Source organism: Aythya ferina (assembly GCF_964211825.1).
Source record: "Aythya ferina genome assembly, chromosome: Z".
NCBI classification, from domain to species: Eukaryota; Metazoa; Chordata; class Aves; order Anseriformes; family Anatidae; genus Aythya; species Aythya ferina.
Window position 1 is genome coordinate 37658818 of NC_140299.1, and position 13033 is coordinate 37671850.

General features: G+C 39.0%; 1 protein-coding gene across 2 annotated transcripts in view; it reads right to left on the reverse strand.

Annotated features, from left to right (window-relative positions):
- Positions 1-13033, reverse strand: part of PCSK5 (proprotein convertase subtilisin/kexin type 5) — a 256873-nt gene that overhangs the window by 48365 nt on the left and 195475 nt on the right. Inside the window, exons 20-21 of one of the 2 annotated variants that reach the window (XM_084504939.1) lie at positions 12334-12449; positions 8670-10876 (exon numbers count right to left, since the gene is read on the reverse strand). In XM_084504939.1, coding sequence (XP_084361065.1) covers positions 10761-10876; positions 12334-12449 — 232 coding nt within the window. In that variant the 3' untranslated portion in view covers positions 8670-10760. Of the gene's footprint in view, positions 1-8669; positions 10877-12333; positions 12450-13033 lie in introns of those variants that run through there. The other variant, XM_084504938.1, reaches the window with a different exon arrangement.

A 13033-nucleotide genomic window follows, 5' to 3' on the forward strand; every position in this document is an offset into this window, starting at 1 on the left:
GGACCTGAGATATTAATTCACACACCCTGGCTATCCCCTTTCATACCCTTCCCACAAGGTAAAAGTGCTGAGTTTTAAAAGGTTTCTGTTATTTCTTCGTTACTTCTTTCATTGGAAGTGCTGTAATTCATTTCAGCTGCCTTGGAATAGTGCCAGGAAGACCAGCTCTCTGCTGACTCTATTGTCTCAGTCAAAGCATTTCAAAGCATACAATTATAGGAATGCACATCAGAAATTGCTTACATATTAGGCCCTCTGAATTGCAAGTCACATCTAAAGCTGTAGATCTGCCAATAAATGTTAACAGAATATCCTTTTTTCCTTTTTTCTTTCTTTTATTTATTTTTTCCTTTTGGGTGAGGGGGGGAGGGGTAGATATTCAAGGAGTTAAGACAGAAATGCAGCTTTAGAGAAAAATTTTAAACTATTCCACAGGGTGGTTTAACTGTTTGCCAGATTTCTTGTGGGCTATGTATTTCTTGCAAGATAATACCACTTACCAAACCTCGACTCTCTTTTTTTTTTTTCTTTCTTCTGTATTAAATTTCTTTATCTGCCCAGTGTACAAAAATGGAGAATACCACTGCCAAAGCACCCCAGCTCTGCCTTAATTCAAGCAATACCAGTCAATTACTTTGGGCCTTCCTATATTTAATTTTCCCCCCTTTGTCATTTCTGTTACTTTGTCACCTTGCTTAAAAATGGTTGTCACATTGTTTAAAAAATAAGGGAATGAAGTGTTAACATACTTAATACCTCATAATTGGAAGACTTCTGTTTACAATTTCTTGTGTTTCTAGCATTGTCTCTTCATCAGGGTCATGTCAAGTTGTAGGCTGTGCTTTTAACTTCATACAACAACCTATACTTAAAACAAGTTCCTATCTGTTGATAGGTGTGTTTTAAAATGGGGCAAGACATATACCCATTAAAGAGGCAGAAAAAAATGAATTGCAGTAAACTCATCGAGTCAGGTTAATGGTGTAACAGCAAACTAAAACCTGGTTAAATACTGCATAAGCAGTATTAAGGACATGGCCCTTATCTTGACTCTATTTCCCTCCTGATTTCCAAAATCTGCCATTTATTCACAGCACATGGTGTTTCAGTAGGGCAGTTGGATGAGGGTGTGAATATCTTTGCAAGCCAAGGCTGGAGTTACATAGAATTTTATATGCAGGTTTTATAAATCAGTTTTTCTCTTGTAGCTCCCATGAGATTTAGTCACTGAAAGTCACATACTAATTCCCCACCTTTCTTAATAAAAAAATCACTCTCTCTCATTTAAAAAACATTCACAGGTTATCTTCTTAAGCATTACTAGTGACATTTTTGTGTAACCATCCAAAAAAATGACCTTATTTCCTCCTTTTGCTTGTTTACTTTCACAGAACCTTGTATATAGATTTTGTACTTAGGCTTTGTATCACTTGTATTGCTTGTATGCGATTTTACAGGTTACAAAAGTTTCACCCAGCTGATAAAGAAACACTCATCATAACCATTTTTCACTGATCAGCCTAGAAAATTCAGTGTTTGGAAGAGTTCTGCTTTTCCCATATTCAGCTTTGACACATTTTTTTTGGCTGGAAGATGGGACTAGCTCCTTGAATTTTGTTAAAGAAAAGTCTATCCATGAAGCTTAAGTCCACTTAGACTAACCTGTGTGTAACAAACCATTAAACTTCATGCTGAGGATTCCTCTTGGAGTTACCTCTCATCTGAGCCCAAAGACTTAATATTTGATAAGTTACTGCTCCCTGAAAGGAATCTTGTCTTCACCTTGAAAATTTCTGAGCACAGAGATTGTGGGATTGTGGTATTTCCTACACTTTTCCCCCTACCCCACCCCTTGACACAATTTTGGGTAAGCATATGAAACTTGAGCCTGCTTTCCAGTTCTGATTTGTCTAGCTTCAGCCTCATGTTAATTATAAGCTTCCAGTCAGTCATTTTACACAGTGACCACATCCCTGTCTCCCTGTTTGGGTGACAAAGGGACAAAGGGGAGATCCTTCATGAATATTGATGTGATATGAACCAAGATGTTGAGAGGGATTTGGGATGGAAGTCTTCTCTTCAAAAGTGATGAACATGAAAGATGAGGTTAAGATGCAGGCTCCTCAGCCACTGCAGACCCCTTGTGCCAAGGGATGAGGCAGAACCTTGGAAATGGATGAGGATATTCTCCATGAACAGCAGTGTGTGGAGCAGAGTAAGATATAATAATTTTAGGATGAAAGAGCCTTTTGTTTCTGAATTAACTGAGATCACATAGAGCCTGAGGTTAGTTTTAATTGTGAGATGCTACTGCCTTTATCAACTGCCTTATCTTGCACAGCCCTCTATTCTTTTCCCTATTGAATAAAAATATTTACATCAAACAAAGGTGCCCTGTTTGTTGACACGAAGGGAATTTTTGTCTTTTTATTTTTGGTGTGTGAGTTTCTTCCCTCATTTCTATGTATATATGTATATTGTATATTCTATGTATATATATATATATTTCTACTTATACAATGGTTGTTAGAAGCCCATTGAAGAGCCAGAGCCCTAAGTGGTACTGTGCAGGTGTAAATGGAGTCCAGAAAGATGTTTTCCTTGTTTTACAAATCTGCTTTAAATCTCCATTTGTGCTAATAATGTGGATGACTGGAAGCATAAGCTGGCCAGGATCAGGGTTTCCCCCTTGCCTGTTTAAGCACAAAGGTCAGAGCCTGGTAGGTTATTTTGCTGTTCACTTGCAGCCTGAAATTTGACAGCCTCATGAGAAAGTGGGAAGGGAAATGTAGCAGTCGCTGTCCTTATTGCTAATATTGTGCTCTGTACCCTTCTTATTTCTTGAAGGAGGGGGAAACACCGTGTCTATCTCTCAAAATTTCAGAACTACATGGGTAAAGAATCTGCTTAGCCTCTCCATTTCTGGAGCTTCAGATTCCTATTTTTTTGTGAAGCTCAGTAGCCAAGAATGTCCAAAATGGCAGGGAAATGGAGACACTCAAACCTCACTGAAATTTATGTAATCTTGCTGGAAATTATGTGTTGGAAATCCAGATTGTGTCTTGTGGAGTATGGAAAAGAAAGGCTGACTGGATCATTAAGTAAAGGTGGTGTTATTTGCATCTGTACACATTTACATATGTTGAATGTACAATTAAACACAGGATCTTTCAATGCTTGAAGAAAACTCTTTATAATCCAGAGGCAACAGTAGCAGCATGGTGTCTGTCTCTTATGTTTTACAGTGAGCTGTACTTAATTGGTATAAACAAAGCCTTCCCTGACCACAGGATTTCTGCAGATAGACATAAGCCCATGGAGGAAACAGAAGAACATCTCAGGGCTGTATTTAAGTTGTTGTATCCATCTTAAATAGAGCAACCCTTTACTGGAGATCCTAAACTTAACTGGGACATGATCTGCTGAAATAACTGGGCAGATTTTAGCAGGGAAACTCTTGCCCCAACAGGACATAACAAAATAGATTCATACTGGTAATCAATTTCACATTCTATTCTACTTTGTTTTCTACTTTGCTTTTCTCTTCCTGCTAAAGGTAGGTATCCACAAATACTGGGCAGGATCAGTGTACTACCTCCTAGTTCTGCAAAGCAACTTTTCAGTGTGATAGTTTTCACAGAATCATCTAGGTTGGAAGACATCTCCAAGATCACCGAGTCCTACCTCTGACCTAACACTAACAAGTCCTCCACTAAAGCATATCATTAAACTCTACATCTAAATGTGTTTTAAAGACCTCCAGGGATGGTGACTCCACCACTTCCCTGGGCAGCCCATTCCAATGCCAAACAACCCTTTCAGTAAAGAAGTTCTTCCTAATATCCAACCTAAACCTCCCCTGGTGCAACTTTAGCCCATTCCCCCTCGTCCTGTCACCAGGCACGTGGGAGAATAGACCAATCCCACGTCGCTACAGCCTCCTTTTAGAGAGCAATAAGGTCACCCCTGAGCCTCCTCTTCTCCAGGCTGAAAAATCACAGCTTCCCCAGACGCTTCTCATAAGACTTGTTCTTCAGACCCCTCACCAGCTTTGTTGTCCTTCTCTGCACTTGCTCAAGCACCTTGATGTCCTTGTAGTGAGGGGCCCAAAACTGAACACAATACTTGAGGTGTGGCCTCACCAGAGCCCTGCAGGGGGACAATCACTTCCCTAGACTTGCTGCCCACACTATTTCTTATGCAAGCCAGGATGCTGTTGGCCTTCTTGGCCATCTGAGCATGCTGCTGGCTCATATTCAGCCGACTATCAACCAATACTCCCATGTCCTTCCCTGCCAGGCAGCTTTCTAACCACTCATCTTCCAGCCTGTAGCCCTGCTTGGGGTTGTTGTGCCCCAGGTGCAGGACACGGCACTTGGCCTTGTTGAACTTCATACAGTTGGTCTCAGCCCATTAGTCCAGCCTATCCAGATCATCCTCTTGCTTAAAGTCCCCCCTCATTCCTGGCCTCCACTATAGACACTGCAGAAATACCTAAAAGGTAATCACTTCTGATGATTTCCCAAGCAAACAGTCCAGGATATTCCCTTTAATAAATACATATTCTTTGCTGAAGGTGCAGAAACGGGCAGTTGAGACAGCTCCTATTATTCAGGTACAGCTGGAAAGAGGCTTTGTAGCACCTTTTAGCTACGTGAGCTCCTTGACCCCCCTTGGGACTGAAAGCGTTCAGGGAGGCTCTGCTGGAGGTAGACCCAGTAAGAGCAGCATTTATACACCTTCGATATGTCCTTGCTCTAGTAGGAAAAGGGCCTTTATTTTGGGAATGAGTATTACGAGTTATTTTTGTCTTTTGATCATTGGCATGAGAACATGATCACAAGCACTGGGGCTGACAGCAGTGCAAAGTGTGGGGACTTGGAGACCTTCTGACCTACAGCTCAAAGAGCATCTGCACCCACCGGGAGCAGGGCAGTGGACAGGATAGGGACAATTGTAAATGGAAGAGATGGATATTATTAACTAAATCACACTTGTCAAGCTTGAGTGAACATTCAGTGCTTTTATTGAGTTTGTGTGATGGAGCCATTAATTCTCCTTGGGTAAATAAATATTCACATCCTGGCAATGTTCTAGCTTCTCCTCCCCAGGCTGATTGGCAAAATGGGTACTTAACCAGCTAATTTCGTAACACCATAAAGCAAAGACATCCACTGTGTTTTGTGATGGGATGGTATTATTTGCTTTGAAAATTGATGTTGTTTTCCCAGAAGACCTTCAACAAATCCATCCCCAAACACTGAGAAACAGTGATAAATAAATGATTGTATAAGGGGCATTCAAAGCTGTGCCTTGCCCATTTTTTTTGCAACAAATGCATGAGCTGCTCAGAAGAAAAGAAATATGACAAAAACCAGCCTTTGGGTTGCATGGACAGGCTCAATTTGTTGCTTACTGAAAAAGTTTTTGTTTTTGTTTTTCTAAATGCTTAGAGCCTTCCTGCCATAATATGTTTTTATCCTGAGGATTTCAGTGAGACCCTGTATTACTCTGCTCTGAAATTTTGCAGAAATGTCCCCAGACCACAGTAAGTTTGAATCCTCTTGGCTCACCAGTGTGCAACCAACAGAAGGAGTGCAGGTGTTGATTGCACTGCCACAGGTTGTATGCAATACTAAACTCTATAGCTTGAATTTGATCTCAAGGACACTGTGTTGCTACATATAATTCTTTAGTCCTTGCTAGTGGACTAAGAGCAGGATTAAAGCCCCAAAACACTGTCATGAGTTATGGTAATAAATAATCAGATAATCAGTTTAAACAAAATTGGAATCTTCCATAATGATTTAAGACAAGTAAATAAAAAATTTACATCAAAAAAATTTGCCCTCTGTTAAACAAAGCGTTCATACTTTTTCATCCTTAGTTATCATATACTGAAACTGCAGATTCTGAAAATTTTCATGTAAGTTCATGTTGGGTTCAGTTTCTTTTTGATGTAACTCGACTAGGACATTTTTTGTATGTTGTAAAACTTTTTTAATGCTTGCTTAAAATATTTTGCACAAACATTTAATGACAGACCTTTTCTTGATTCATTCTTAACCAATGACATGACAATGGCATATGCAATATAAATATAAGGCATGGTAATGGATCAAGACAAGTTACTGTTCCATGAGTTGCACTGCAGATTGAAAACATTGAATCATACAAGCTGTCACTTAAATGTCTTTACAGGAATCTTGAATTTATAACAGGTCTTCTTAAAGTCATTCAGTTCATCAACTTTTTTTTTTTTTTTTTTTTTTTAAGTGGCAGGTAGTTACCTAAAGTGGCCACTGATATAGGTAATACTCAGTCTGGTTGCAATGTGGCTACTAAGAGAATTAACTTGGCTATCACCAGCTGCAAGTTCTATTTAGGAATGAAGTTGCTCTAGTATCTCTGCATATAGCTTTACTCATCTTAAAGGGTTATAGGATCATGCCTCTTATCATTACCTGACAACAAGCAGCAGCCTTGGTATTATACCATATATTCAGTAACAGGGTTTGCTCAGAATTTCACAAGGACATTGGAATCTTGTAGTCCAAATAGTCTCATAGGGAAGTCTCTATTAGAAAACTGTGTTCTCCACAATGAGGGAGCTTGCAAAGCCTCCCAGAAAGAGATGAGATATACCAGTGGAGATTGGTGTGTGGGTAGATGGGGTCTAATCCAAGAGCCACAGAAGCTACTGGTCAGAAGCATAGTTTCCACTGACACAACCTGGTGTGTCTCTGATTTGCTGATCCCACAACACTAGTGTATGATTGAGATGGACAGCAGCAGCTAGAAAGGCATATGGCCCACTTACAGAAAGAGAAATGCATCCTCCACTTACAAAATGGTGCATTCATACAACAGACTTTAGCAGATACTCTGCTTGTCTATGGCATGCTAACCTTCTTTCTGGTTAAAAATAGTGTTAGCTGATGCATGAGATTTTTTTGACCCACAGCTGCCATTGCCTCTGAGACTTTTAGTAAGGAAGAGGTCTGTTGGGGTATTCATTTCACTTTTAAATCAATGATTAATAAGACTTATTCTGAACATACATGAACAGGCAAATAATTTGCCATGGAAGTGACATGCCTTAACAAGAAGATTAACTTTAAAAATGTCATTTATTTATTTTTTTGACTTGTGTTATAAATAAGGCAGAAATCAATGAACAGATCTGGACTGACATCATCAAGTGTCCTTTCATACAAGATGAAAAGTTGCATTTTCTTCAAGCATAGCAGGTCTTCCTAACAAGGTTCATATCTGTTCTGCATGCTAACAACAAGGTGTGAAGTAATGAATACTCCAAATATGTCCAAATACTGTCAAGTACACTCAGCATTGATCAGAGATCAATTACCTAAGATAATTCTGCAGGTGGGGACATACTAGCTTCCTTCAACCACAATCCCATTGCTGCAGTGAGCCTCTTGTGCAAGGACTAACTATAGTGCTGTTTACTAATTCTGCATCTGGCCACTGCTGTCAATGCATCAAGAAATAAAAATGTTCAAAAAGTCTGAACCGACACCAGAAACTTCTCATTTTCAATCTAAAACTCTGTCCCAGGCTTGCTTTTCTGTGAGGCTTCACAGACCAACATTTAGATGTACACACTCTAGGACAGATTTATTTGGCCAGAGCTGTAATGGATGTACTCTTTGTATGTTTCCCATTCAAAGAAGATGAAACCTTGACATTGTGATTGCTTGAATTTCTCATGCCAGTTTGAATATGAAGGTGGGATGGCACCTGAAAGAAGCATCTCTTCATAGAGCATTGGTGTAAGGGTTAAGCCAACCTTTTTTCCCAGTGTGGCTGAATGACACTATTGCTGAACAGGTGCTGTCCAAAAAATGACAGGAAAACTGGGAGACCGATGACCTAAATCCATATTTTGAAACCAAGTTGGTGATACTGAGATATTTGAGGCTGAAAGCCAATGGCTAAAAAATGTTTTTTTTTTTCAGGATCTTCTTTACATGTCCTCAGTGAACATGCTTAGATCTTCTGAATATACAAATTCTGAGGATGAGTTGCCATTTTGTTCTCCACTTAGGTTGTAGGACTAATTGAAAAATGAGTGAAATCATCAGCTAATGTCAGTGGAAGATCTGATCCTGCAGGGATCACAGCTAAGACTACAGGAAGCCCTCTCAGTTTAATGGAATGGAGAGATAGCCTGCTGCTCTTAAGTGGTAGACCAGGGTTGTTACCTGAGGTGTGCAGAATGTGAGTATTAGCATATAAACATGCATTAGTACTGCACTGTGCAAATGGCCATGAACAACCATAAAACTACTACACTCCTCCTAAGCTTTCTGAGTCAAAAGGTATTTATGCATGCAGCTTTTTAATCCAAAGAATGCATGAGACAAACTCTTATGGGGAGGAGGAAGCCAGCACTATTGCCCATCAGGGTTTGGACATGGCTGAACTGATAATACACAAAAGGTGTCCTCCCACAGAAACCAGACATTTATGCTTTCGTAAATTTCATCACTTAAAAAAAAATCCACAAAAAAATGAGACACCCTTACCCTCCCCCAATTTGTTTCGATGACTTGCACATAGTATCTATAGGATAAAGCTACCTGTGCCCTTCAACAGAGATATTTTACATATAGATTACCAACATGTTTTTCCAGACCAAAGGAACATGAATTTAGGTTAATTTAATAGAAAAAATAAAATATGGAATAACATTGATTTTGGCCGATATCAATTACAACAGAACTACCCTATTTTACAAATAACAACTGAACATTTTACACATGTACAGTATTTTTTTTCAGTAAAAATGAATTTGGATATAACAATGTGTCAGGTTTTTTTTTTTTTTAAAGAAAACAGATATTAATTTTTTCTCTATAATAGTGTTAGAGGCATTTGTAAGTATCCAAACAAACTCTTTACAATCCATTACATAATTAAATCTCAATTATGAATATATATTTATATATAATATATATATAATATTAACTTAAACTTTGAAAGCATTATGTTCTAGTTAAAAATGTTATATTGAGAAATGAGGCAGTAACAGACTAGTAGTTAAACTAGCACATATTAAATTCTTATAACTTTGCATGTTTAGCAGGAAATCTGTGATGGGCACCAAAGGAGCTTCACAGGCCCCCTGTCATACAGAACCAGACATCGGTTGCAATAGTTTATCTGCTCTCTGGAAAAGTGGGCATATTATTTCTATAGATTTGTATCCATAATTTGTAAAACTTCCACAATCATTTTGGTATTTAGAAAGGAGGTTCTCTTTATTTTCTAACATTTACATGCTTAAACACCTGCAATACATTTTCTACTTGTGTGTCCTGGAAAGAAAACAGAGAGACACTTTGCACGTTTTAAGTATTTTCCCCCCAAAACAGTATCTTCAAAGTTCAATTTACTATTTTTCGTTAAAATTAATGGCTTCCAAACAGCATGCTAAGTGAAGCTGATGAATAGATATTAAACAGAAATTTGTACTGACAGCTGTGTACCTGGGTAAAGAGAGAAGAGAGGCCCATTTCTCTTACCACCCAGGATGGTTTTACAATGAGGTAACTCTATTGGCCTCAGCAGGATTATTCCTGCTGAAATTTGTACTGTGAGCAGTTAAAAGCAGATTCAGGCCCATCAAGACACGATTGTTACATCAAGAAAACAGTTGATTTATTGCCCTATATGTAATTACCCCTGGAGATGTATTTGGCACAGTGTTACATGCTCAATTATAAATCCAGTCCTGTAAACACATTCTGTCACATACAGTCACACTGGCATTTCTGTATGGGCACCATGAAATATCCCCACATATCTGCATGATAATATCCCCTTTTTGGTGAACATTACAAGACAACAATAATTTATGACTACTCCTTACATGTTAGCAATGTTTTGATTTCCACGTATACATTACTCTTGCTTACACAAACCAAGAGTAGTATCTTCCAAACTTGTTCACAACAGGAACAAAGTTTTTTTTAAGTTTATTTGAAATAGCTTTTACAATTTAAAAAAATAAAATAAAAATCCTAGCATATCTGTTAATAAGCTAGCTGTCTAAAAATGAGATCTATATGACCAAAAAAACCACTTTGGGCAAAACATATATACACACTGCATGTGATACAAAAAACAGCACACAGCAGAGGAAGTAGGAAAGAAATGTGTGCAGAAATGATCACTTTTCTTTTTTAAATACTGGTACAAAAGGGACAGAACTTAGTCCTGCAGCTGATGATGTTTCTGATTCCCTTAGGGACTCATTTCCTGAAGTTCCCCCTGTCAATTCACATAGCACAACAAAGACTAATGCAAACATTTTTCGTGTTGTTTAGTTTTAATCCGTGTAAATGTGTGTGTTCTTGAACCACTCTAAACCTTGAAGGGGAAACAAGCAGGAAAAAAAACTGGAAGAAAAAGGACCTTCAAAAAACAGGAATAATTCTAAGGTTGACAGGAAATCAAATCATGAGTTAAACGTTAATTTTGGCATCAAATGCTTTGGTCACACAATACTGACTCTGTGGTTCTGGATGCTCAGCTCTAAACACCCAGTTATGAAAGGTAGGCGTGTTGTAGTTTTTCCATTTAAGTTCCAACAAACAGTTCACCATCTCCCCAGACAAAGAAGGGGGAGAGAGAGAGAGGTGGCTTTTTTTTTTTTTTTTTTCTTTTTTCCTTTTTCAATAATACGGATTAATCTATAAGTCTACAGGAGCAGGAGGACTCTGGGAGGTGTCAGTTCACCCCTTGTGCGTACATGTTCTGCAACACAGTTGCTGGAGCACTTTCCGCTGGCAGAGATTGTTCTTTTTCACCAGCATACAGAATCCTCCCTCGGCCCAGGACTCTTCCGTGGCTTCCGGAGGGCAGCAGCAAGAGAAGAAGGGGAAGTTGAAGGTTTGGAGAGCATGGTGTGTACAATGGAGGGAAGTTTAATTGGTCAGACAGGCAGATTCGGTTGAAGAGACCATTCAGGAGCAGGTAACAAGTAGGAAATTTGGTCCATCAGAAGGAATTTCAGTCAACAGCATTTTTTTTTCAGGAAGAGATATTGTGTGGTCCAACAGGGAATGATTGGTATCCATTTGTGAAAAGGAAAAAAAGATTAGAAAGAGAATAATTAGAAAACAGTGGTATTTACAGCAAAGGAATTTGTTCTTGATTTTCATGAATCAAAAGAATAAAACAGTCAAACCATGGAAAAAGAATAAACATTTTCAACAGAAACGCAAATCCTGCAGAGTGAGTTAGACACGTCCCCAGTGTTGATGGTCAGGCAGTGAAATGAGGCTCACCATGCTTGGTAACATAACAGAAGGAAAGACTTCTATACTTTCCTTGGCTACCCTGGGCTGTGGAGAGCACACACCATGTGGTGGGATCCAGCAGGACGCACTGCAATTGCCTCATGGCCCACATGCCCATGTGTTGCCTTGTCATGGCAACTGCACTCAGAAGAACCAGGGAGACAGGACTGAGGCAGGGTGTCCCCAGACCTGGGCAACTGTATGTGTGTATCCAGCTGAAGCTGCATGTGGACAAATGAGGATGGATTTTCCCTACCGTAATAATGACCAAACTGTCTGCATATGTATATGCATGTATTACTGCACTTATATCAGGTATCTTTCACGCTGCTTAACACTGGGCTTTGTTCTGGTGTGATTTTCCTCTTGGGTAGCACTTGTTCGGTTGTTATTTACAAGTAATTCACACAGTAGTATTTTAAGAGAAGCATGATGCTATCTCAGTGTCTCTGTAATTTTGACTTTTGAAAGGAATGACTATTAGTGAATAATTAAGCCAATCATGCAGTAAGAATGATACCTTCATTGCCTCGGAGAGCTTGGAGGAAGTTCAGGTCTCCATTAAAAATTGGTGCCTTCTGTTCTTCTTTTTCTCATTGCCCTTTCACATAATTCAAGTAACACTAGAGGTACTTAAGATCCTTTATACTTACCAGCATTTTCATGGTTTAAAGTGGTGAAATAAATAAATGTGATTCTATTGACAGTACGCTAGGGTCCTCATATAAATTTTTTTTTGAAAGCAATATCTTTTGAAAAACAGAAAAGGAAGCAAAAGTAGGTTGCTGCCAGGGGGGAAAACTATTTTAGGAAAATTCAGATGTGTATGTGACTAATCCTATTAATGCACACTTATGTGGCTTTCTTCTTTTTGCAAGACTGAAAGAAGTAAAAAGTAGTGTAGACCTCAAACTGAGAATTTGACAAATGAAGAGACCAGACCATCCCAATAAATGTAAACGAAGCACCAACGGTAAAACAGATCTTTTGAGAGAATTGCACTCACCATCCTTGCAGACTGTTCCCACTACACAGACACCAGAGTCTAGGTTATAGCCGCTTGGACAGATCGTACAGTTTCTGTCTCCTTGACCACTGCAGTCCAAACAGCTGGCATCACATCTGAAAGACAGTGTTATGGTTGGCCTTATGGCCTCACCAAGTACAAGAGTTCCCAGGAGGCTGCTTTGGCACTGCAAAAGGCTTGTTTGCTGTTTCCAGACGTATCAGCTGTTCTAACAATGGTAATAGTTAGAAAACCCCACAACCTCCTCCTGCAAGTCAGTCCTGTTTCTGTCCTTCAATCACTTTTTATTCACATTTTTTTGAAACTAAATATCTGCGTTAATCTAGTATTTAGGAACTATGCAGTAGTAATCAATTGAAGTATTAAGCTGATAGTGCATCTATACACCAGCAAGGGATGAACTCAAAGCCACAGGATGGAAAAGACTGACCTGCCCCCCAGTCATTTCATCACCCTTTTGGCTGAATCGATTGCTTTTTTTGTGTGTGTGGAAGACTGGAAAACTGTAACACATGGTGATTCCCTTCCTGTGCTGAACTCAATGTGAGTCAATAATAAACAATTCCAAAGGGCAACGAGTGGTATTTGTTTAACAAAGAATGAAATAGAAAAGTATGTCCCCTCTTTGCACAGCACTAACTTCTCCAAGGCTTATCTACCTATTGGTACACTCAGATGA